Source organism: Labrus bergylta, chromosome 10 (assembly GCF_963930695.1).
Source record: "Labrus bergylta chromosome 10, fLabBer1.1, whole genome shotgun sequence".
Lineage (NCBI taxonomy): Eukaryota > Metazoa > Chordata > Actinopteri > Labriformes > Labridae > Labrus > Labrus bergylta.
The window spans coordinates 1,435,316-1,457,226 of NC_089204.1; the positions used below are offsets into that span (position 1 = coordinate 1,435,316).

General features: G+C 40.8%; 2 protein-coding genes across 2 annotated transcripts; one reads left to right on the plus strand and one right to left on the minus strand.

The window, feature by feature from the left end:
- Window positions 1-4,240: 4,240 nt before the first annotated feature.
- Window positions 4,241-9,468, minus strand: LOC109993225 (uncharacterized). The gene is made up of 5 exons (XM_020646107.3): window positions 9,307-9,468; window positions 7,151-7,307; window positions 6,577-6,947; window positions 6,138-6,366; window positions 4,241-6,053 (listed from the first exon to the last, which is right to left on the minus strand). Exons 1-5 carry the CDS (start codon window positions 9,466-9,468, stop codon window positions 5,932-5,934), a joined length of 1,041 nt encoding a protein of 346 aa, XP_020501763.3. The 3' UTR covers window positions 4,241-5,931.
- Window positions 9,469-9,546: 78 nt separating this feature from the next.
- Window positions 9,547-21,374, plus strand: prkn (parkin RBR E3 ubiquitin protein ligase). Its single transcript, XM_020646162.3, has 11 exons — window positions 9,547-9,684; window positions 9,975-10,138; window positions 10,293-10,557; window positions 10,639-10,754; window positions 11,748-11,831; window positions 15,164-15,279; window positions 15,910-16,046; window positions 17,822-17,883; window positions 18,537-18,767; window positions 19,366-19,483; window positions 20,837-21,374. Exons 1-11 carry the CDS (start codon window positions 9,678-9,680, stop codon window positions 20,938-20,940), a joined length of 1,404 nt encoding a protein of 467 aa, XP_020501818.1. The 5' UTR covers window positions 9,547-9,677; the 3' UTR covers window positions 20,941-21,374.
- The last annotated feature ends 537 nt before the right edge of the window (window positions 21,375-21,911 follow it).

Here is a 21,911-nt window from a genome sequence, read left to right on the forward strand (position 1 = left end):
ATCTAAGTTAAATGAAAAGGGCGAGAAAAAGGGAGAGAGAAAACGCTCTTTCCCAGCGAATAAAGTTAGTTGGAATCTGCTGCTTTAAACACTTTAATTGGTTAAATGGTTTTACTTTTTTTCATATGGAAATGAGGTTCCCCCATCTCCCCCTTTGGACAGCCACAGAAGGGAAGAAAAGCCATGAAAGGAGAGGAAAGGGGTCGGAAAGAGAGGTTGGGGTGCAACAAAACTTCTCCTTCTTGTGTTTTGGCTGGAAACTCGTCTCTCTGAGCACAAAAACGTCACGTTGAAGAATGTGTGAACCACCACCAGAGCCTCTGTTTGACTCAGGCTTTGTCCGCCTGGATGCAAAGCATTAAAGAGTGCCTGCAGACTGTAGGGAGGCCTGCAGCCAAAAACTCAGGGCTTCAAATACTCTTTTATCTACTAAAGAAGATAGTTTAAATGGAAACCAAACAGTGAGCCTTGTGTAGAGGATACAATACAACTTGCCTTCTTTTTCTGGGGGTTTTTTTAACAAAAAAAATTGCTGATAGAGTGATATTTGCCGACCAATAATGGAAGCTAGTTCATTTCCTTTAGCATGTAAAGAATTTTAACCACTCTTGTCATGGCTGAAACTTTAACAATTCTGGGGTTTTTCACCCTGTAAGGATGTAAAGGACCACTGTACTACAGCCCTGTCTATTTTGGAGGCGATATAGGACATTTTAGAGAAAGGCAATAATCCATGAGATCTGTTGACTTTACATGAGCTAAGCAGCTGGATGACGTTTCTGCCATCTCCAAAGTCACTAATTTCTCAGCTCGCTCTGGCATGAGTAGCATCGCTATAGTTTGTAACGCTACAGTTGTGACATTGGTCAAAATTCAGCGGCTTGTGGGGAAAATACATTTAGCCCATTTGATCAGCAAATCAGAGCGGTGGCTCTGCGAGGGCACCTGTCGATTATGCAATGAGAGTCATTGGAAGAGGATGCTACAGTGTTTAGGTTGTAAAAATCAGCTCCATTGTGCAAAACAAACCGCCCACTTCGGGATATCCCATGTTTTTTTTCCATAATATTCTGGGTTCCACAAACATTTCAGGGAATGTTGTAAGTTATTTGGAGAATAATTTCCTCATCTTTATTGTATAGGAAAGGGACTGTAGTTTCAAAGTGGGCGGCAGAGGATAGAATCCGACCTGTGGCTCCATTCCTGCATGTCCCCTACTCTCTTTCTCCCTGATTTCTGATTCTATCTCTCTGAATAGAATGAACTCTGGACGGTAGTAGCTCAGTCTGTAGGAACTTGGGTTGGGAATCGAAGGGTCGCCGGTTCAAGTCCAGAAGTTGGTCTGGTAGCTGGAGAGGTGCCAGTCCACTTCCTGAGCACTGCCAAGGTGCCCTTGAGCAAGGCATTGAACCCCAAAACTGCTCTGGAGCGCCCGCTGTGGGCTGCTCCGTCAATCTGACATCTCTCCATTAATGTATGTCCATAGGATCCTGTTTGTGCGTATGTGTATTTCAGCCTATGTTTGTGTAGCATGTTCATTAGACAGAGTGTAAAACTGAATTTCCCCTCATGGGATTAATAAAGGATAAATTATATTTATAAAAATAAAATAAAATAAAGGATACATTATAAATCATAATTATAGCCACTGTCCTCTCCAATAAAGGCACAAAATGACCAAAAATACATCTTAATTTTTTTTTTCTTTTAAATTGGCATTTGGGACTTTTTGAGCTCCTCAAGTGGACACTCAAAGAAATGCAGTATTTATACTTCAGAATTGGTTTAATTTTTCGGTACAACTGCAGTCAACTGACAGAGTCACGTTTCCAGCCTATGATGAATAAGAGTTGAAGGCTGTTGTTGATTCAGCCACAAAGGAGCAGTTCTTTTAAGACAAACAATAGAACAAAATGTCTGCAGTTCAACGCAGCAAACAGCGATAGGACTGGAGGAGAATTTATTTTGCTGTTCTGCTGACTGAAAACATTTTTCACTGCTTGACAAAGATGACATTGTTGAATCGTCGTCTGTGAAATGAATACTGGAGACAAAAGACGCTTTGTGAAGAACCTTTTGTTCTCTCCGCTATGCATGCTAACACAACAGCTATAATGTTTCTGGAGCCACATGTAGGTAAAAGTACAGTGCAAGTATTTTCCATTAAAGTGCTCATGTCAGTTTTATGCCTCGTAGAGATTGATAAAGTGAGATAGTGTTGACTGGACTGTTGTCATGGTAACAGGTAGTTCATAAACCTTGACAAAAGCCTACATGCTTGAATCTTACCTGTCAAATAACAAGACCAGCCAATAGCTGAAGAATGAAGTGTAGGCTGTGAGAGTGTGTGTTGAGATCAGCCTGCTTTGTGTTGATTCACTGATTTTCATAAAACAAAAGGAAACAAACATCTGTCTGTATGCAAAGACACAAAGATGACTTTGAATCATCCTCCTGTTGCATTTCCATACATTTCATCCGCCATGTTTAATTTCTTCACTCTTTAGCAATCACTGTCTAAATCTTTCACTGTAAAGTTCTTATTGTCAAACTGTCTCACTGTCTGTCACATGTGTGGAGGTTGGGTCCTAATGTTGAGAAGAAATAACATTATCGAGACCAATAAACTTCTTAAGCAGCAGTTTACTTTTCTCCACAATCATTTGCTCTAAAATAGTTACTTAAAAAAAAAAAATAATAATAATTTTAGATGCATGCTGGCGGCCACATATGTGACTTTGGCACAGTGTTTGGCGACTCTCAGTCCCTCTTAGACTGTGAGCGGTCACTATCTCTAAAGTAAAAAAAAGGCACACATTCTTGAGGTGTTGATTGAATTGACAAGTTCAATTGACTGAGCCCAAAAATATACAAGGATGTTCAACGAACACACTCATCGAGTGATTCTTCATTTTATGTAGAATCAGTAACTAGACGTTAACCTTGGGTTGATTAGAAAGTCTATCTACTTAAATTGATGAGTACATGTCTGGGGTACTTTACCTTAGTATTTCCATATTTAGTTATTTTACTCCCTTTCAGAGAAGAGTAATGTATCATACTGTAGCTGCTGGCAGCTGATTAATATCCTCACTGAAGTATAGTATTTCAAATATAGGAGAGTTTTTTGTAATACGTTATGTTTTACTAGAATTTGCACCTTTCCTTCAGTATACTCTCAGAGTGCTTCCTGGTGCTTTGTGATGGGTGGCGGAGGTCCTGGGAAAGGTCCTGGCTGGTCTTGCTTCAGGCAAGGGACTTAACAGAGTTGGCAAGCGAACAAGCAGAGAATCCACAAATCAACCAGAGAGAAGAAGCTTTTATTGCGATGGAGATTTAATTAAAGGAATAGTTCACAAAAATGAGAGAGCCTTCGTGTAAAATGGGGCACCTCCTCTTGCTGCTGTTTAAAACTGTTCTCTGATCAGTAATTAGGAGTCACAGTGGGATTCTGTAACATCCACGATGGCTAATTTCCAAACTCTCACCTCCTCTCGTTTCCTCCCTTTCATCCTCTGTTAGTTCTCTTCCCCCCCTCTCTTTTAAACTGTCTATCACAGTATGTCCTACAATCTCTGATTTGATCTGGATCTGCTATGGGATGTTTCGGTTAAACCCGGATCTCTGTGATGTATAAAGGAGAGGTCTGACCCCTCCCTCAACCCCCTCCGTCCCCTCTCTGCTTCTCTTCCCGGGCTGGACTTCCTGAAACAAGGCGTCCTCCTTAATGAAGACAATCAGCTATTCTTTCCTCCTGAAAGACGCTCTGAGGACTCGATTGCACTGCCAAGGACAGAGACAAAGACACCAGGCGGTGTGTGTGGGGGGGTTGTGGGTAGAGAGAGAGGAGGAGGAGAAGCAGAATGTCAAGGCGAGAGAGTTTTTGTGTCTCGTGTTTTCCGCCCCATGACAGCTGATTTATATTCAAATAGAGCTTTTGAATGGTCAGTTCACACACACGCGCGCGCACACACGCGCACACACACTCTCACACACACACACACACACACACACACACACACACACACACACACACACACACACACACACACACACACACACACACACACACACACACACACACACACACACACACACATTACAAAGGCAGAATTTAGCTGAGAGAGTGATGTCATCCATTTAAGTGGTAGAGCTAAGAGAAGGAGAGGAGGGATCCAACAAGGATGACAAAGTAGATAAGGGGTGAAAGGAAAAAAACAAATCAAATTCACTTCCATAGTGGGTTCAAAATGATTACATTTACTGATGGTACTGTAATTCACACAAACAACATGACATAAATACGAGTCAGTTCATGTAATGTCATTACATGTCTGCAGCACATTACATACAAATTAAACAAAAACAAGTCCTGACTGTGAGCAGCTGAGGCTCACCATGACAAAAACAGACATGAGTAGCATTTGAGTTTTTTGTAGTCTTGTCTTTGCAGTTGGTTGTCTCTTTGTGGTCATATTAAGTTTCTTGGGGTCACTGTTTGATACCCTTTGAGACTCTTAATGGTTCTATGTGTTTGTAACTGTATTTTAGTGGCTGTTTTGTGTGGGAGTATGTTTTTGTGCTGGTCTCTTAAGGTTTTTTTTTAATGGTCTTGGGATTGTATTCATAAATCCTCCTAAGTACTAAGAGTTGCTCCTAGTGTCAAAATTCTAACACAATTCTTAGAATCAGGACATTTTGCAAGAATTTACCCTCAAAGTTAGGACTAGATCCTTGTAAAGATGAAAGTTATTCACAAAGCATCTTAGCCCTTATAGAGCTCCTGAGGTGTCAAACTGTTAGGAGCAGGACTTTCAACAGGATGAAGAGTTTCTCAAGCTGAGGAGGAAACAGGGAAGTGTTCTTCAAACACTACAAGAAGAATCATCTTTTTCACTCATAGTTGGGCGGAACAGACCAAATGATTTCTGCAGACATTTCAATCTATCCAAGACCTTTTTCAGTGCAAGATGAAACAGGTATGCTGTGTTAACCTCCACTGGTGCATCCGATCTCTAATTAAGTCTCTTTACGTGCTGATGTTCTTAGATCACTCCTAAGCTAAAAATCCTTGCTAGGGTGTTTTAAGCTAAGTTTCTCAGATTCTCAGAATGTTTGTGAAATCTTTGTGTATGTTTGGGTTTTTTTTGCAGTAGTGTCTGAAGTTTTGTCTTCATGGCTGTCGCTCTGGTCCTGTGTTAATGGTGCTTTGTTTTTGTGACCAGCCATTTGTACATTTGCGTCATTTTGCTTCCTTTAGTAGTTGTTTAGCGGAAACTTTTGTGGGAATGTCTTTGTCTTTGTCTCTATCCGTATTCAGACTGCCGTTTCAAGCCACAATATTTATGTCCCTTTTACGATGTTTTGCTTTTAAACTGAGTGTTGATGAGGCGCCATGGAGGGACAAAGTGATCCCTCTGTACCGTCTTCAGAGTTAGTAACAGAGGTGTTGCAGAGGCCAGACAGGATCAGCTGAGCCAGCTGGGGAGCGCAGCGCTGTGTGTGCATGTCTGACCAAGTGTGTATATGTGGATGTCTCACTTCTTCTCTGCTCATGTAAATGTGCTTGTTTTAAGTCTTTTTGTTGTATTGCTGAAGTTGTCCCTCCATGGTAGCTTGAAGCTCTTGAAGTTATGGTTCTTGTAGTACCAGTCTCTTTGTTGTTTCACATGTCTTTGTGTTTATGAGGTAGTTTTGTGTCTCTTCACAGACACTTTGTGTTAATGTAGATCACCAGGTAGTTATGGCAACACAAAGCTTTGTAACAGACGCTTATGATAACAGAGACACTGAATCCCCTAACCTGCAGCTGAGCAAAGGTTTGAAATTAAACAGCCAGTCAGAAAGTTTCTCATGGTCCAGCAGAGGAAGGCCTTTCGAGTTCTTTTGTTTGTTTTTGTCTGCAGGTGGGCAGAGCCAGCTAGCTGTCGGTTAGAGAAACTGTGGATCTCGATTGGCTCTGCGGGAGCGGAAACGGATCTCAGAAAGTTTGGAGTTAATGCCAGAGCCGATGACTCCTCTTTTTGCAAGAGGGAAACGAGCCAAGATGGCATCTGAAAAAAAAAAAAAAGAGGAAGACTGTGACAGAAAGTAAGGACGGATATAAAGATGGTTGCTGCAAAATAAAATGAACTCACTGAAGATGGCGTTGATCTTGTGTGGATCCAGCGCACTGCGTTGTGGGTGAAAAGCTGGCCGGCGACTCCGTCCACCTCGTAGGTTACTGTTCATCAGAGTGTTCATATCAAACACACCCATTAAGAGTGTTCGCGCCATCGCTGTTGGAGACTGGGCCTGGTTTGCTGCCTGCCAAGAGCGGACATCACAGAGAACCCCAGAGCCGGGATACACCTCCACCCGGCTCACCTAGATAAAGCAGGTAACTGTATTCAATAAAAAGACCTTCAACACACAGTGAACTAACTGTTGACAGGTGTTTAATAGAGCTGTAAAAAAGATGATAACAATGTGTAAACAATGTAATCAAGTGGCAACTACGAGTTGTTAACAACCTGTTAAAGAGGTTACAATCATTTCAAAGAGATGTCGTGTTAATTGGTTCAGACATGTCCTCACCTGTCCATTAATATGTCCACTAGTGCACTGGCTCTCAGAGCAGCTCCTCCTTAGCTCGTCCATGTCAGTTTGACTGCACAGCGGTGCTTCCTCAGCCATGTGGCTCCCCAGGGCCAGGTCAGCTCCTCCTGGCCCCTCCTCGTGGTCAGAGCCCAGCTGGCCCCAGGACTCAGACATGTCCACGCTCAGCTCCTCTTGGAGCTGTTGGACGTAGACCTGTGGGCTGAAGTCTCCATCCTGATTGGTAAGTGGGGGTTGGTGAAGCGAGTATGGAGCATAACTGTCACTCCTGCCTGTTGCCGTGGAATTGGAGAGCTGACCATTGGTCTGGCCCAACGTCTGCCACATAGTCGACAGGAGCCCAGGGATTTCTTGGAAATATAAAATGTACTTTAATGTCATAAAATCATGTGAAAGCTGACCTACAAAAACAGTTCTGGAGAAAGGTTTTAACTAGATCAATCGTGAACCACATCAGATGTGACAACAAGTAAACAAACACTGAAGTGAACTCATCCTATGATTTTCTGTTTGGTCTGGTATAAGTCATCTTTGAACAGGTGATTGGACTCACCGTGGACTAGCATACTCTTCAGTCTCTGGTTCTCTGCAGACAGCTCGGCCTTCTCTCTTTCTAGCTCTCGAACCCTAGACCGCAGGAAGTGTAGCTCAGCAGTATGTGGAGGGGTGAAGACAGGTAAATCTGACACACATGACTCCACCTTTACCACCTATAGGAGAGAGGTTGTAATGAAGAGAATGAGAGTAAACTCAGTTGGGACACTAGTTAGATTTACTAGATTCACTCAGGTGTGTCGGCCAGAACACCACTTGAGGCCAAATCTTCCAGAATATGAATAAAGAGAGTGCAGATTGGTTGAGTGGCTGTTTACTTCTTCCTCACAGTATCACAAATACACACATCTCAGTGGCTATGCAATACAACTGAGTATTGAGTCTTGATGTTATTTCTATAAGACACAGAATGGCAGAATATATACTTATCATCACTCAGTTTCATGTATAAACTACTAGTAGGCTTATACAGTAATGTAATAGGTAAACAATGTGTAAATGTATTTTAGATAAATAAAGATAAGCTACATGTCTCTTTAGTCTGGATAATTACACACAGAAAGGCTATCAAAGGCTTACCAATCATACAATCATTATCCCATCAAATATTAAGATGCTTTTATTGTGAAGCCCGGAAGTTAAACTATCCTCCTCTTGCAAAGAGCGACACAGTTAGCAAACCTTGTAACTTTACAGGCAACTTAAGTAATCCTAATAAACATGGATAAGTATTAGCACTAGGTAGGTATAAAGGAGTCGTAAAGCATGTCGGTGCAGTGCCGTCGGCTAATTTACATATCTAGGATTACACGACGAGCAGCTAATATACAAACTCCCGCTCAGTTATCATCTCTACAACAACATAAATAACACATAGATAGTACTTCAGCTAGGTACTGACTCTTTTCATTCACACACAACCAACATATGAAGTGATTCCTCTGCACACTGATGGCTCATCTGTCGTCATTACTACATGACGTAATTCACTATATCACCAGCAGGTGACGCCCCTCCCCTATTGAGCATAAGGGCATCAAATTGAACAGAGCGGGAATCAAACAGTATTTTAACATAAAGCTATAACCTTAACATGTATCTTCTACAGATGTTCACGTTGACCCCTGTCATGCTCGTATATAAACTAGGGAGGGGTAATATGGCAAAAAGAGTGTGTGTCCTATGATGTTAAGGTGATGATGATGATGCTCTGTAAGCATAGCTGTGTGTGTGTGTTGTTTTGTTGGAAGAAATCCGTTTTTTGAAGAGAGAATATGGGTCGTGGTTTTGAGTGATTTTGACAAGTGGTTAACTCTTTTGCAATGTGTATTATTTAACCAGGGGAAAAATAGCTGAGATTTAAAATCTCCAGATTGTCCTGGACAAGACATGCAGTGGAACTCTTCACATAGTTTCTATCAACAAACGTGCAGCATGTTTACGAACAAAATATAAGATACATCATTATAACACAGAAAAAGTCACAAAATAACATTTAAAGAGCAAATATTTTCAAGTTCGACAATCATATAAGTGGCAGAACATCTCCAGCCAGATGTGTCCTCTAGTTATTTAACGTCTTCTTAAAAGCATCCAATGACAGCGGCTCGTTAGGTTTCAGATCGTTTTGTTATTCGCTCCAGGTAACAAACTTAAACATCTTTTTCCCAAGTTAAGTTCTGACTTTTGGAACAGACACACAGTAAAGAAAAAGGTCAGTTTTCTGGCGAATCAGTACGAAAGATGGAAAACACTGCAGCCTCATTCAAATTCCCATGTAGGCAGGCTACACGTAGGCTATATGAATAAATCATAAAAAACAAGGTTTGAAATATCAAATCTATTTCAAGTAGCCTATTGCATATACGGATTTATAAAAAGAAATGAGTGTAATGCACTGTGGATGAAAACACGTTTAATGTGCACATTAACGTGAATGTATGCACACACCCCTTTCAAATAAAAAAGAAAGAAAAGATGAGAAACAATGTGAGGAAATCGTACAGCCACTGTCCTATGAATGCACACATTCATCCTGAAAGATCTACAGAAAACATATAGGCCTACACATCTATACATCATAAGGCACAGTGTATGGTTGTATATGAAACACAGTGACACAGAGGAGGTGAACGTTTCTGTTAAGTGTCTCACCGTCGGCCCGGTGCCGCCGCTGTGTGTCCGCTGCTGGACGTGTCTTTCCGGACTCTCCGTCATCAGAAGACACGAACCGGAGACGTTAACGGCAATATAATGACTGATAATTCTCTTAACGCACCGCACTGTTGCCGCCAGCTGCCGCTCTCGATAGAACATAAAGAAGAAGAAAAAAAAACAAGTTTATTAAAATTCATAAATGCATCAACTTCCGGTGCAGCGATGTCCGTCATCTTCGCGTGACCGCGCTGTAGTTTTACAGAAGAACGTTTTAATGCTTGTGTGCGTGCAGAAGGACTACAGCTCCCATAGTGCATGGCGGCCAGCACTTTGTAAACACTAATGGAGTTTGAAGGGCGAAGAGACGGATGATTGGTAAGTGTTCTTGTTTTACTGAACTCTTCTAAATGATTTCAGAATTTACTGCACGGTACTGGTCTCTACAGAAGTCCACCAGACTGTAGCGGACTGGTTGAACTGGGTTCCACTGACGATGTTGTGTGACACCGGGTTGTCATTTAGCAGTTCCTCGTAGCCAAAATCATATCATATATCTGAATCATAAACAGATTGATAATTTGCTCAGCATTTGCGACGATGACAGATAAAAGACTGTCATGTGTGCCAGCATGAGAGCTCACCTGTTACCATACTGTCTCCTTCAGTGTTTGTGCGCTATAACCTCGGGCCAGGTGTGCCTGTGGAGCTGCAGGAGGAGGCAAGTGTTGCCCAACTGAAGGAGATGGTGGGGAGTCAGCAAGGAGTGCAGCCAGAGCACCTCAGGGTGCTGTTCGCTGGCAGGTCACTGAGAAGCAATGCCAAGCTGCAGGTCAGAGGGCGAACGATCTTAAAGAGCAAACAAATGTGGAGAGTCCTCGTCTCTTCTTTACAATTTTTTTTTTTGTCTTCTTCTCCTCTCCTTCTCTATTATCCGTTTCTTTCTACTCTTCTCTCCTCCTCCTCTCATCTCTGTCCCGTGTCAGGATTGTGACCTCCCAGAGCAGAGTACCATCCATGTTGTCCTCCCTTCATCAGGTTCTTCCTCCTCCCAGCTCGGCCTGTTGCAGGAGAGACTGGCTCGAGGCAAAGACGAGGAGCAGAACAGTCTGACCAGGTTGGACCTCAGCTCCTCACGCCTACCTTCCACCTCCTCGGGCCTGGCAGTGGTCTTAGATGGGAGTGATGGAGGAGAAGGTGTCAGAGAGGTGGATGAGGCGGGAGAGGTGGAGCAGGCTCCATGTTTGAAAGGTGAGTGAAGATAAAACCATGGTGTTCTCCTGCACTCTCCCTCAGTACTAGTGCCTTAACTGTGTGTCTTTGTGTTTACAGGTTCGCGTAACTGCAGTTTGTTTTTTGTGTACTGTAAGAGCTGCAGGTCCATCCAACCTGGAAAACTGAGAGTACGCTGCGGCAGCTGCAAACAGACCACACTGACACTGAGTAGAGTGAGTCCTTATGCTGCACAGTACATATAATACACTGTGTACTTTAAAGTTCTTATAATATGAAGGACTATTACTACACTATATTTACATTTCTTTATCTAGACTATGCAACATTTATATATGTAATATGTACATGTTATTTTTACTCCAGTCCACACATTTATATGGTACTTATAATGTGTAAGATAGGTTTGTCCATTGGGGCCAATCTGTGGTTTCTTCTAGCAGTCCAATAACATGCTAGTTAGACTACTACTATGACTATAAAATTGTCCATAGGTACGATTGTAGTCGTCTGTTGGTGAGTGTCAGGCATGCGATTGACTGGGGACCTGTTCAGGGTGTACCCCACCTGATGCAGATTTCAGCTGGGGTCAGTTTCAGCCCTACTTGAATGATAAGAAGAATTGATAATTGATTATGAAGATCAAGCTTTTTCATTTCATTGCTTTTGGTGTGTGTCCTTTTCCAATGACCGCCTTCTTTGAACGAGTGACATCATCCTATGTGTGTTTGTACTTTCTGTTTTACATGCACTACTGAGGCTACTAAATGTAGTGTAAACAATCTGCTGATTTGTGTTTCACTTCCAGCAGCACTACCTCCACTTCAGAGCAGTCCCATGCACAGTTGTTATTAGATTTAAATTTGGGAGTTCCTGACATGTCTCTACTATGCACACAGTCGTGCAGGCTCTTGCTCATCTATGGGCATCAGAGGGGCGTTTATCTGTGCTAATTATGAAAACATGCACAAGCTTGCAGCTTAAGAGGACATTGCACTCATCAATTTCAGAACACAGTTACAAACAATTCATTAGTTTAAGAAGAGCTTCATTGGTTCGTCCAAAACTTTTCTTCAGATCTTCTTAGGAATAAATTTAAGAAAAAACATTGGAAGATATTGGTAAATTAGTCCCATGAACCCTGTGCGTTTCATATGTGTTTAATGGTAATTAAGGAGACATCATTAGTATTTTCTTCTGTTTTTCAGGGTCCATCCTGTTGGGATGATGTCCTTATACGAGGTCGTATTCATGGTATCTGTCAAACAGAAGATTGTCAAGGCAACGTTGCGGTAAGGTGGGCGTGGCAATCACAGTTCCATGGGTGCGTTCGAATTGTCCCTCCTATCTCCTTTCACTATGCACTTTACCTTAACCCCGGAAGCATTTAAGTGGCTGCCATGGTAAGAGCCGTTCGAATTCTCTAAAAGTTAAGGAAAGGTGGGTCAATGCTTCCTTTATAACCTCCTTTAGCATAGGATACACTGGACCGTCCTTTACCAAAGGAGATGAGATATGACGCCCCACAATTCCTTGCGGCCGCAACATTTAGAGCGAGTCGCGCATCTGATCGTAAAGTGACACAGATCATGTAAGAGATAAAAAGATAGGAGACATTTTTGATGTTTTATTCAACGTATTTCATTCACTTAAGAATGCTTTGTGCAGTTGGATATTTGTATAAGGGTCAGTGACAAATAAGGGTTGTTCAGATGACCAATTCAAAAATCTTTTAAAAACACAATTTGAAAGCATGCATCAGGTTCATTAAAATGTGAGATTTGTATTCATGTTGGTTTTGTGTTTTTTAAAATGACATTTAAACCTTTTTTTTCAAAAGGTAAGGCTAAATGGACCTAAAAATGTCAAGTGGTGTAACCACTGAAAAATTAAGAATATTGATTCTTTTATACATCTAGAGTATATGTAAGTGTACTCATGATTTTAATTACTTCATTTTAAAATAGCACTAGAAAATAGATTTTATTAGGATTATCCCTAAATTTATAAATTATGCCCTTTTTCAATACTGAGCGGAGCACATAGCTGAAAACACCTCTGTTTTCTAATTAATTTTTGGCAAATTATGTAAAAATCGTTTAAAAAAACATGTTATTTCACTGCAATAGAGGACTGCTTTTATTCCACTTTAATTGTCCTGTGTTTTATTATATTTTTTACAAGAAATACTGGTTACACCAATTGACGCAAACCAGTTACACCAACTGACCATGCTGCTTCTACAGTCAAAGGCCATTGTTTCTTGAAGAAATTGTTGTTAGCTTCCTCCATTTCATGTTTGCTCCACCTACCAAAGTGCACAGAATACCAGTACGCTGATGACAGGAATGTAGCACATTTGTCTTAAACACAGAATAGTATAAAACTGAAGTGAACAGATCGGCCTTTTGGATGGGTCTCATAGATGGGCAAATTCTTACTGATACCTGATCTAGCTGTCTTAGTCAGGATCAGTGCACCCTTAATTAATTCATATCTTAAGTAAATTACAACATCTGACCAAAATCTTCAAGGAGAATTCATTTCTTCAGTATTTGGAATAAACTCAAGGTACTTGTGCCCTAATCAAAGGATAACATACCCACAGGCAACACGTTACATCTCTCCTTCTTTACATCATGGCCATCACAGCCCAAACAGCATTGCCACCTTCTATAGTACCAGACTTTGGCAAGCAAGCTCCAGGTAGTGACATGCTGATACTACCTACCCTACCACATGGCCCCTAATAGCCGACACATCTAAAATGCAACTACTGGTGCCAATATTACAGCATACATACATATATTAGATTATACACGTTTAAAGGTGCACTATGTAGATTTGGTGGTGAAATTTGAAAGTTGGAGAAGTGAAACAATTCTTTGATATATTTTCTGAACTGAATATACAAACTTTATTCAAAGTAAAAAATGGGTCCCTGGAACACTGTTTGGAGATATAAAGCTACCAGGAGAGTTACGCTTTCACTGTTGCGGGCATCTCACCATAACTTCTCCAGTAGCATTTTATCTTCAAACAGTGTCACAGGGACCAAATTTTCATCTGAGGACAGTTTGTGTTTCGAGTTATGATGGACATATACCACATAATCTGTAAATTTCTCCAACTTTCACACTTCTCTACCAAAACTACATAGTGCACCTCTATAAATGTAAGTAAATGGAACACAAATATGCAATTTGAAGCTAAACATTTACACAAATATGCAATTTGAAGCTAAACATTGTCCTAGACCCTTGATAATAAGGCTGTGGATGAATCACCACTTTAATCAACATAAAAAAAATAGTGTCCTCTAACAGAAAGGCTTGTCATAAATGTCAAATAGTGTAACCGGTTACACCATTTGACATTTCCACTTCAAATCAAATTTGACAGGCAGTATCATTGAGACCTATGTAAGCACATTTCCTGGTGTGAACTTTTCAAATCTAATTTTCAAAGTGAATCCAAATCTTTATAATTATCATAAATTGTTAATGTTTTTCTGAGGTCATACCATTTGACATACCTGACCACGCCCTTAAAATGTCAAATTATCTCATGTTTTAAAGAGAGTTGCTAAACTTGGCCTGCAGCAGTTAGGACCATCAGGGGTTCTTCTTTGTGATATCATTTCTTGTCACATGATATGATGAATATATTAACAAAATGGCTCCTTCAATGGTGGTTACACCATGTTGACAATTTGGTACTTGACTGGGTGACATGGTTTCCCTAAAATATTTATAATATTAAGAACAATGATGTTCCTTTACTTTTATTTAATATTGAACAGTTCTATTGTAAGAGTATGCCAGGTTAGTTCATAGGGTGTTATATGAAAATTTAACCTTTTTAAAGGAAGTTTAATTCTTTGGTACGAAGTTTCAACGGTTACACCACTTGGACATTTTTGCCTAAATACCCCAATTATTCTCTAAAAATGTATAATAAATATAAATTTTAGACTAGGTCCTCAAAACAAAGGATGAAAGCATGTCATTTGTGCATTTATTTTTACATTTTAAGCCTTTAAAAGTTAACTAAACCTTATGGACACAAAAAAATGAGCGTCACGTCATTGACCCATAAAACATTATACATCTTAAATAAATGTAACAATTAATATCATACAATCATATTTATTTTGATGTTGATTTATGAGTAGACAGGAAACTGATGGTTTCACTTTTCTTACTTGTAGCCTGGTAGTCTATATTGCTTTTATTTCAATCCCAACCTTGTGATAATTAGGATTATTTCACCGGTAAGAAGGCACAGGGGAAAGTTTTTTAGATGCGCTTTTTGTAGTCCATTATCTGAACATTGTAGTTTCAACACGGTGAACCCACGTCATTAACCTCCACCGGCCCGTCACATTTAATTACATGGCCTAGTGGAAAATACGGTCGGATTGTCAGAGCAACGAGATCGCCTTTCCCTAAGTCCTTAAAGAATTCTCCTAACATCTTTCCTTAACCTCATGACGTTTTCCCCGGGGTTAAGGTAAAGTGGATAGTGAAAGGAGAGAGGAGGGACAATTCCAACGTACCCCATGTGTTGGTTTGTGTTCTGACCTGTAACTGAGCATTTGTGTGTGTGTGTGTGTGTGGGGCAGGAGTTCTACATGAAATGCGCATCCCATCCAACCTCAGATGAAGACATCTCTGTGGCCCTGGACCTCATTATGACCAACAGCAGAGACGTCCCCTGTATTGCCTGCACTGAAATCATGTAACATAAACTCCCTCTTTTGAATCATTTCAGTTTAATACAAACTTGTCAATGCCTGCTGTCAAGAAAAGGACATTTCACTGTAGATTAATCTCGTTCACGTTCTTTCTTTCTCAATCTCTCTCTCTCTCTCTCTCTCTCTCTCTCTCTCTCCCCTCTCACTCTGCCCCTCTCTCTCTCTTTCTCTCTGTCTCTCTCTTCCCTCTCACTTTGCCCCTCTCTCTCTCTCTCTCTGTCTCTCTCTCCCCTCTCACTCTCCCCTCTCTCTCTCTCCCCTCTCACTCTGCCCCTGTCTCTCTTTCTCTCTCTCTCTTCCCTCTCACTCTGCCCCTGCCCCTCTCTCTCTCTCTCTCTCTCTCTCTCTCTCTCTTCCCTCTCACTCTGCCTCTCTCTCTCTCTCTTCCCTCTCACTCTGCCCCTCTCTCTCACTCTGCCTCTCTCTCTCTCTCTCTCTCTCTCACTCTGCCTCTCTCTCTCTCTCTCTCTCTCTCTCTCTCTCTCTCTCTCTCTCCCCTCTCTCTCTCTCCCCTCTCTCTCTCTCTCTCTCTCTCTCTCTCTCTCTCTTCCCTCTCTCTCTGTCTCTGTCTCTGTCTCTGTCTCTCACTCTGCCCCTGTCTCTCTCTCTCTCAGGGACATGGTTCTAGTCTTCCAGTGTTTGGAACGTCATGTGATCTGTCTTGACTGCTTCCATCGTTACTGTCAGACACGACTAAACGAGCGGCAGTTTGTGTGTCATCCTGTGATTGGCTACTCTCTACCATGTGCTGGTGAGTGCGTGTTGTGAATGTGAGAACCATGCATGGCTGGGAATCTTTGCGTGTCTGACGATTCGATTTCGATTCTTCGGTTCTATTTTTGATTCAAAACGATTTTGGATTCATGTATCCATGGATTCAAAGTCTATTTTTGAATTTGTGAATACTTCAGGATCTACTCCAGTCATCTGTGAGTCTGCCTGAATTTCTTGCTGCTCCATTTGGCATTCTATAATAATTTATACTTTATTGATCCTGCCAGGGGAAATTCAGTTTTACACTCTGTTTAATGAACATGCAACACAGACATGCACAAACAGGATCCTGTGAACATGCATTAATGGAGAGGTCTCAGAGTGAGGGGGCTGCACACAGTGGGCGCTCCTGAGCTGGTGGGGGGGGGTTAGGTGCCTTGCTCAAGGGCACCTCTGCAGTGCTCAGGAAGTGGACTGGCACCTCTCCAGCTACCAGACCAATTTCCGGACTTGGTCCGTGCCCTCAGAGTCTCAACTCAAGTCCCTACAGACTGAGCTACTGCCGCTAAAGAGCTAGCATTAGCACTTAGCAGGGAGTGACTGATTAGCCAAAAAAAAAATGATTTTTGGAAGTTATGAATCGATTTAATATCTCAGAAGATAAGAATCTCGATTTTTGAATAAAACTATTTTTTTCCATGCGATTCCAGATCCATGCGATGTCACTGATTTATATGAATATTAGTCTGAGTGTTGCTGCATAAGATTACTTCACTTATCCATAAGATCAATCTCTCCACGGCTCCTTAACACCATTCCATTGTTTTATAAAAATATTGACCAGTCAATAATATTACTCCAATCCTCAGTAAGATTACTTTTATACTAGGGATGCTAGATTATGGAAAAAATCTAATCAGGATTATTTTGATTGATATTGAGATGATGATTATTAAACATGATTAATGGTGGAATTTACCAGATGAGTTCCATCTGCTTTTGCTTTTCTTGTATACACCAAACTTAAAGGGCCCATATTCTGCTTTTTCTGGTTTTATATGCTCTTTATTGTGTTTTCCATGTGTCCTGTGCATGTTTAGTCACAATCTATTTGCAAAAATTCAAAGTCCACGGAAACGCGGCTTCTCCTACGTCCTCCTGTTAGCTGTAGCATTAGCTGCATGTAACGCTCTGTTCTAGCCCCCCTCGATAAAAATTTGTCAGTGTGAGATCACTGATCTAAGCCCATTGGCTCGTTGTGGCAAGCCCAGCAGCTCATGTTGAAATTTCCGAGACGCGTGCTGAGCAACTGACCAATAACGACAGAGCGGATCGGCAGACCAATCAGAGCAGACTTGGCCCACGTGGGGTCTAACAGTGTGGGCACAGCAGAGTGCAGCTGACAGACTCAGAGTGTAGAGGGAGCAAGGAGGAGCAGTACATGAAAACAGACACTTTTTTCGAACTTTATCTATTGTGAACGTACAAAAGTAGGTACATAGATTAAATATATGAACCCCAAAAAGGGCAGAATATGGGCTCTTTAAACTGAAGCCTCTGGATATAGATTTTACATTTTTTATGTAGAATCCGTAAATAGAGCTTATTACTCCCTAAGAGCTCTCCAGCACTCCCAGTATCACCATTTTAACAATAAGCATTATAATCAACGCCACAGCTTTTTTTTATTCATTGATTAATTTCTGAGTAGAGAGTGTGTTAATCAGATGGTTGATACAGTACATAACTGTGTGTTTATATGTTGTTATGTTCATATGTTTATATGTGTTTCTTAAACTGATCTGTTTCCAGCTGGATGCATCGACTCTCTCGTTAAAGAGTTGCATCATTTCCGGATTTTGGGAGATGATCAGGCAAGTGTTTTACTCCTCATCCAATCAACAACATATGTACAGTACATTTGCATATAAATGTGTAAGTGTACATACTGAAAAGCTATACACAAATGTTGCAAAAAGATATTAATCACAGCCTTTGGTTTGTGTTGAATAGCTTGTTCAGAAAAGTTAGTGTGCACCAACTTTAGGAAAGGAAATCAAAAAAACTTAACAGAGACGTCAAATAAGTTAATAATTAGTTAGCATAACAAACATTTTTCTTCCTTATCACAGTCAACAAGTAGTAGGATAGCTTCTTTCTAACTAAGGAAGAAGTCTAAGAACATTGTCTGTTCAGACGTACCACACAAACCATTACGGTTTTAAGGTGGGAATGGCTTGGTTTAATGTATTGAATCTCCAGTGATAGATCTGTTCAGACTCATTTTGATTATTAAATTATTGAAACATAGAAGGTCCAGTGAGAACATTCAAAGTAATTCTTAATCTTTGTTCCTCGTGGTGAATGGTGAGAGGTCAGATTTGAATATTCAGGAAGTTTGTGGTTCTTCCAATAACCGGTAAGTTCCCTCTACATGATGCTGTCATCTCTCTGTCAGAACCCTGCTGCTTCTCTGTATAGATGTTTTGAAGCATCCAACATGTCTACTCTCTTCTCTCCCTCTTAGTATGAGCGGTACCTGCAGTACGGGGCAGAAGAGTGCCTGCAGGAGATTGGAGGACTCATGTGCCCGTCACCTGGCTGTGGGGCGGGGCTTGTCCCACTTGAGGGCAGCAGAAGGGTGGAGTGTGACAGACAGCTGGGATGTGGCTTTGTCTTCTGCAAAGACTGCAGAGAGGTGTACCATGAGGGGGTTTGTCACGCAGAGCCCGTCCCACCCCCAGGTGAAGCCTCACAGGTGAGAGAACCCATCAATCAAGGACAAATCAGCCGTAGACCATTAACTGTAGATTCAGCACTAAAACAGACATCTCAATGTGAGTGCAGCTTACAATTCGGTCGTGGACCTTGGCTCCCAATTCCAACTCCAAATTCATATCTCAAGTTGTTAGTCATACTGGAAATGTTGAATAACACACAGAAAAGGATGTCGCTGCCCATAATATGCCAGCTTCAGTGAAAGCCGCAGTAGCTGTTGCTCCCAGAGACAAAATTGTCTTGATGTAGTCAGACAATAGCTGAAGGGTTTTGATATAAGATAAGATAATCCTGTTTATCCCATAATGGGGAAATTTACAGTGTTACAGCAGCAAAGAGCAAAGATTGTAAACAAAAAGTGAACACAGTACACAATTTAAATAAAAAAAGAAAAATTAAAAATGTACAAAAAAAATAGATAGATACCACAATATACATTTTTTTTTTAAATAGATCAGCTGAGCTGCAGTTTTTGTCAGAATATTCCGTGTAACACAGACATGCACACATATTGGGTCACTATAAATTTTTGCAATTTTCCCTGCCCCCCCTTCCTCCCCCTCTGTACCTGTCGTCAGGGTTTTGTTGTGGAGGAGGAGGCGTCCCTCAGAGGGAGGTGGGATAGAGCCTCCCTGCTCCTGGTGCAGGAGTCAACTAAACGCTGCCCTAAGTGTTCCGTTCCTGTGGAAAGAAATGGTGAGAGATGAGCTGATCCTAACTTGTTTGAACTGTTGTGAACTAATGAGAACAGATGGATGTACCAAGAAGCCAGTTCATCGTACCCTGGCTGTCTGTCAAAAGGGGGTGTGTGACGCATCATTTGACTCTTCTTTCGCACAAATTGTAGCAATCACATGCCGCCTACTTCACTCACTTCACCGCTGTTATAACGGACAGCAAGAAGAAATATTAAAATTCTCACAAACCCTGCTTCAATTGAGGAAATAGGGTAATGCTGTGGAAAATGACCCGACAACTGTGCCAATTTGAGCTTCTGAACATATTTTCAAGAGCACAATCAAGAATTGCACTTTGCTCTGACACTATAATATAGTGAGGGATACGTTGAAATCACTTGTGTTTATTACCAAGTAATCATGCATAAACATCTACCTTCTTTTCCTTCTTTATTCTTGCTGTATTAAATTAGATTGTTTATTGAAACTCCAAGGAAACCATGACGGTTACAGTTCAACACATTTTCAAAGGCCTTTATAACGTATCCTCTCTTCTGAGAACCTGTATGTCTCATAGAGTATCACCAGGTACAGAGTCAACAAGAGCACGGCACTGACTCAAATCTGAAACATGAACATTACCAGCTTCAGATCAAGTCACGAGTGCAACATGAATTAGCAAAGTAATCCAGTCAGTTACCAATACCAAGCACTCATTAGAGAAAACAAAGAGAATTATCCATCCTTTGTTCAATTTGAGACACATTTTTTTTCCTCTCTAGAGTTTATTGTTAAAGATAAAGATAAACTTTATTGATCCCCCATTGGGGGATTTTTTTTTGTTACAAACAGCTCAAAAAAACAGCAATATAATTAGCAAAAATAGCAAAAAGTTAAAAACTAAAAATATTTACATCAATTGAATAAAGGGAGAAAGATACAATAACAGAAACACACTAGGTATGTACACTTTCACTTGTGGAAAGACAGTTATTAAAAACACACACACAGTGTGTTACTGTGTCTTTTAGTTTTCTTTTGTCAGTTGTTCAAGCACTGAAAGCTATACATCAGTGCTGGGAATCAACTTAGCTTTGCTTTCCAGGCTGAGCAAAGTCTGCAGGAACCTCCTCCCTCTCTTTGTTATCTCTAAAGGACAAATCAGTAACCCAGACAAGATAATGAGAAAACATAAGCTATGGTGAAGAATTAGATATTTCAAACTGAACAGTTACAGGTCAGAATATGCCTGCATCACATCTGTGTTCTATCATGATCTCAAAACATGCAGTTATTTGATTGAAAATGTGTATTTTTCTGTGTGGGAGATGTTGTGAGTTATAGGTTTGTTATGTTTTGTCTCCCTCTTCAGGCGGCTGTATGCACATGCAGTGTCCTCTGTGCAAAGCAGAGTGGTGTTGGCTCTGTGGAGTCACCTGGAACAGAGAGTGTATGGGAGACCACTGGTTTGGATGACACCAGATGTTCCCAGTTGTTGTCCATAGACACTAAAGCACCTGTAAGAAGAAATGAAACCACTGACCCGGCAAATGCAGCTGATAATCAAAACTTTGGGGGTGGGGTTCTTAAAGATTCTAATGAGAGTGAGGTCCTTTCTGGTTCCGGCAGGTGAGTGTGGATCTGAAGTCTGTTGAGCTTATTTATTATTCTTTTACTAAATAATAAATTGGAATAATTGAGAAGAATCTTTGAAACAAACAGATCATTGAGGACTTGAGAAGTCGCTGATTAAAGTCTATTAAACAGAGAATAGTTTGTGTTTTCTGTGGCCGGGGATGGGGGATGCACATTTTAAACACTGACTGTGTATTTTGGATTGTTGTCATCAATTCAACACTCAACCAAAAACTGTGAATCAATTTACAAAAAAATAAACTGGATTATTCAAATCAAGGATTCCATCTTTCCTTTCTTTAGTGTGCAGGTCGATGATAACAAACTCACACTAACAGTTTTTATAGGGACATCAAGTGATCTGCAGGTTTGTCTGTTCACACAAGGCTCTCTATCCTCTGCTCTGACATTCACCTACCAGCCCCTGGTGCTCTCTTCCTCTCAAACACCTTATTTATCAGTGTGGGTTTTTTGACAACATAAGGTCAAAAGGACTCAGAGCATTGTATTTGTCAAGCTGAGAGAGTTTGTCTTTTTGTAGATTTTCTTTCTTTTTTTTTTAAATAAATGTTGAGTTCGTATTTGTACAAAATATTATCTAGAGCTGATTATCTATATAGCTAGCTATAGTGTATTGTGGGATGTAGATAAAAAGTGTTCGCCAGGGTTGGATTTTCTGCTACTTTTTTCTCCTATAGCCACTTCACTTCATCTTAGAGGGAGATTGAATACTTTTCACCTCAAATCAGAGATTCAGATTGTTATAAATAATAATATCAGCTACTAGTTGAAGAAGTTTTGATAAATGATCC

Bases quoted from the DNA above. Each gene is read 5' to 3' on its own strand.
- LOC109993225 (XM_020646107.3), bottom strand. From the start codon at position 9,468: ATGTTCTATCGAGAGCGGCAGCTGGCGGCAACAGTGCGGTGCGTTAAG. The intron at 7,308-9,306 runs GTGAGACACTTA...TCTCTCCTATAG, and splicing joins GCGGCGGCACCGGGCCGACG to GTGGTAAAGGTGGAGTCATG. The intron at 6,948-7,150 runs GTGAGTCCAATC...TATATTTCCAAG, and splicing joins GAAGAGTATGCTAGTCCACG to AAATCCCTGGGCTCCTGTCG.
- prkn (XM_020646162.3), top strand. The intron at 10,755-11,747 runs GTGAGTCCTTAT...TCTGTTTTTCAG, and splicing joins CCACACTGACACTGAGTAGA to GGTCCATCCTGTTGGGATGA. The intron at 11,832-15,163 runs GTAAGGTGGGCG...TGTGTGGGGCAG, and splicing joins ATTGTCAAGGCAACGTTGCG to GAGTTCTACATGAAATGCGC.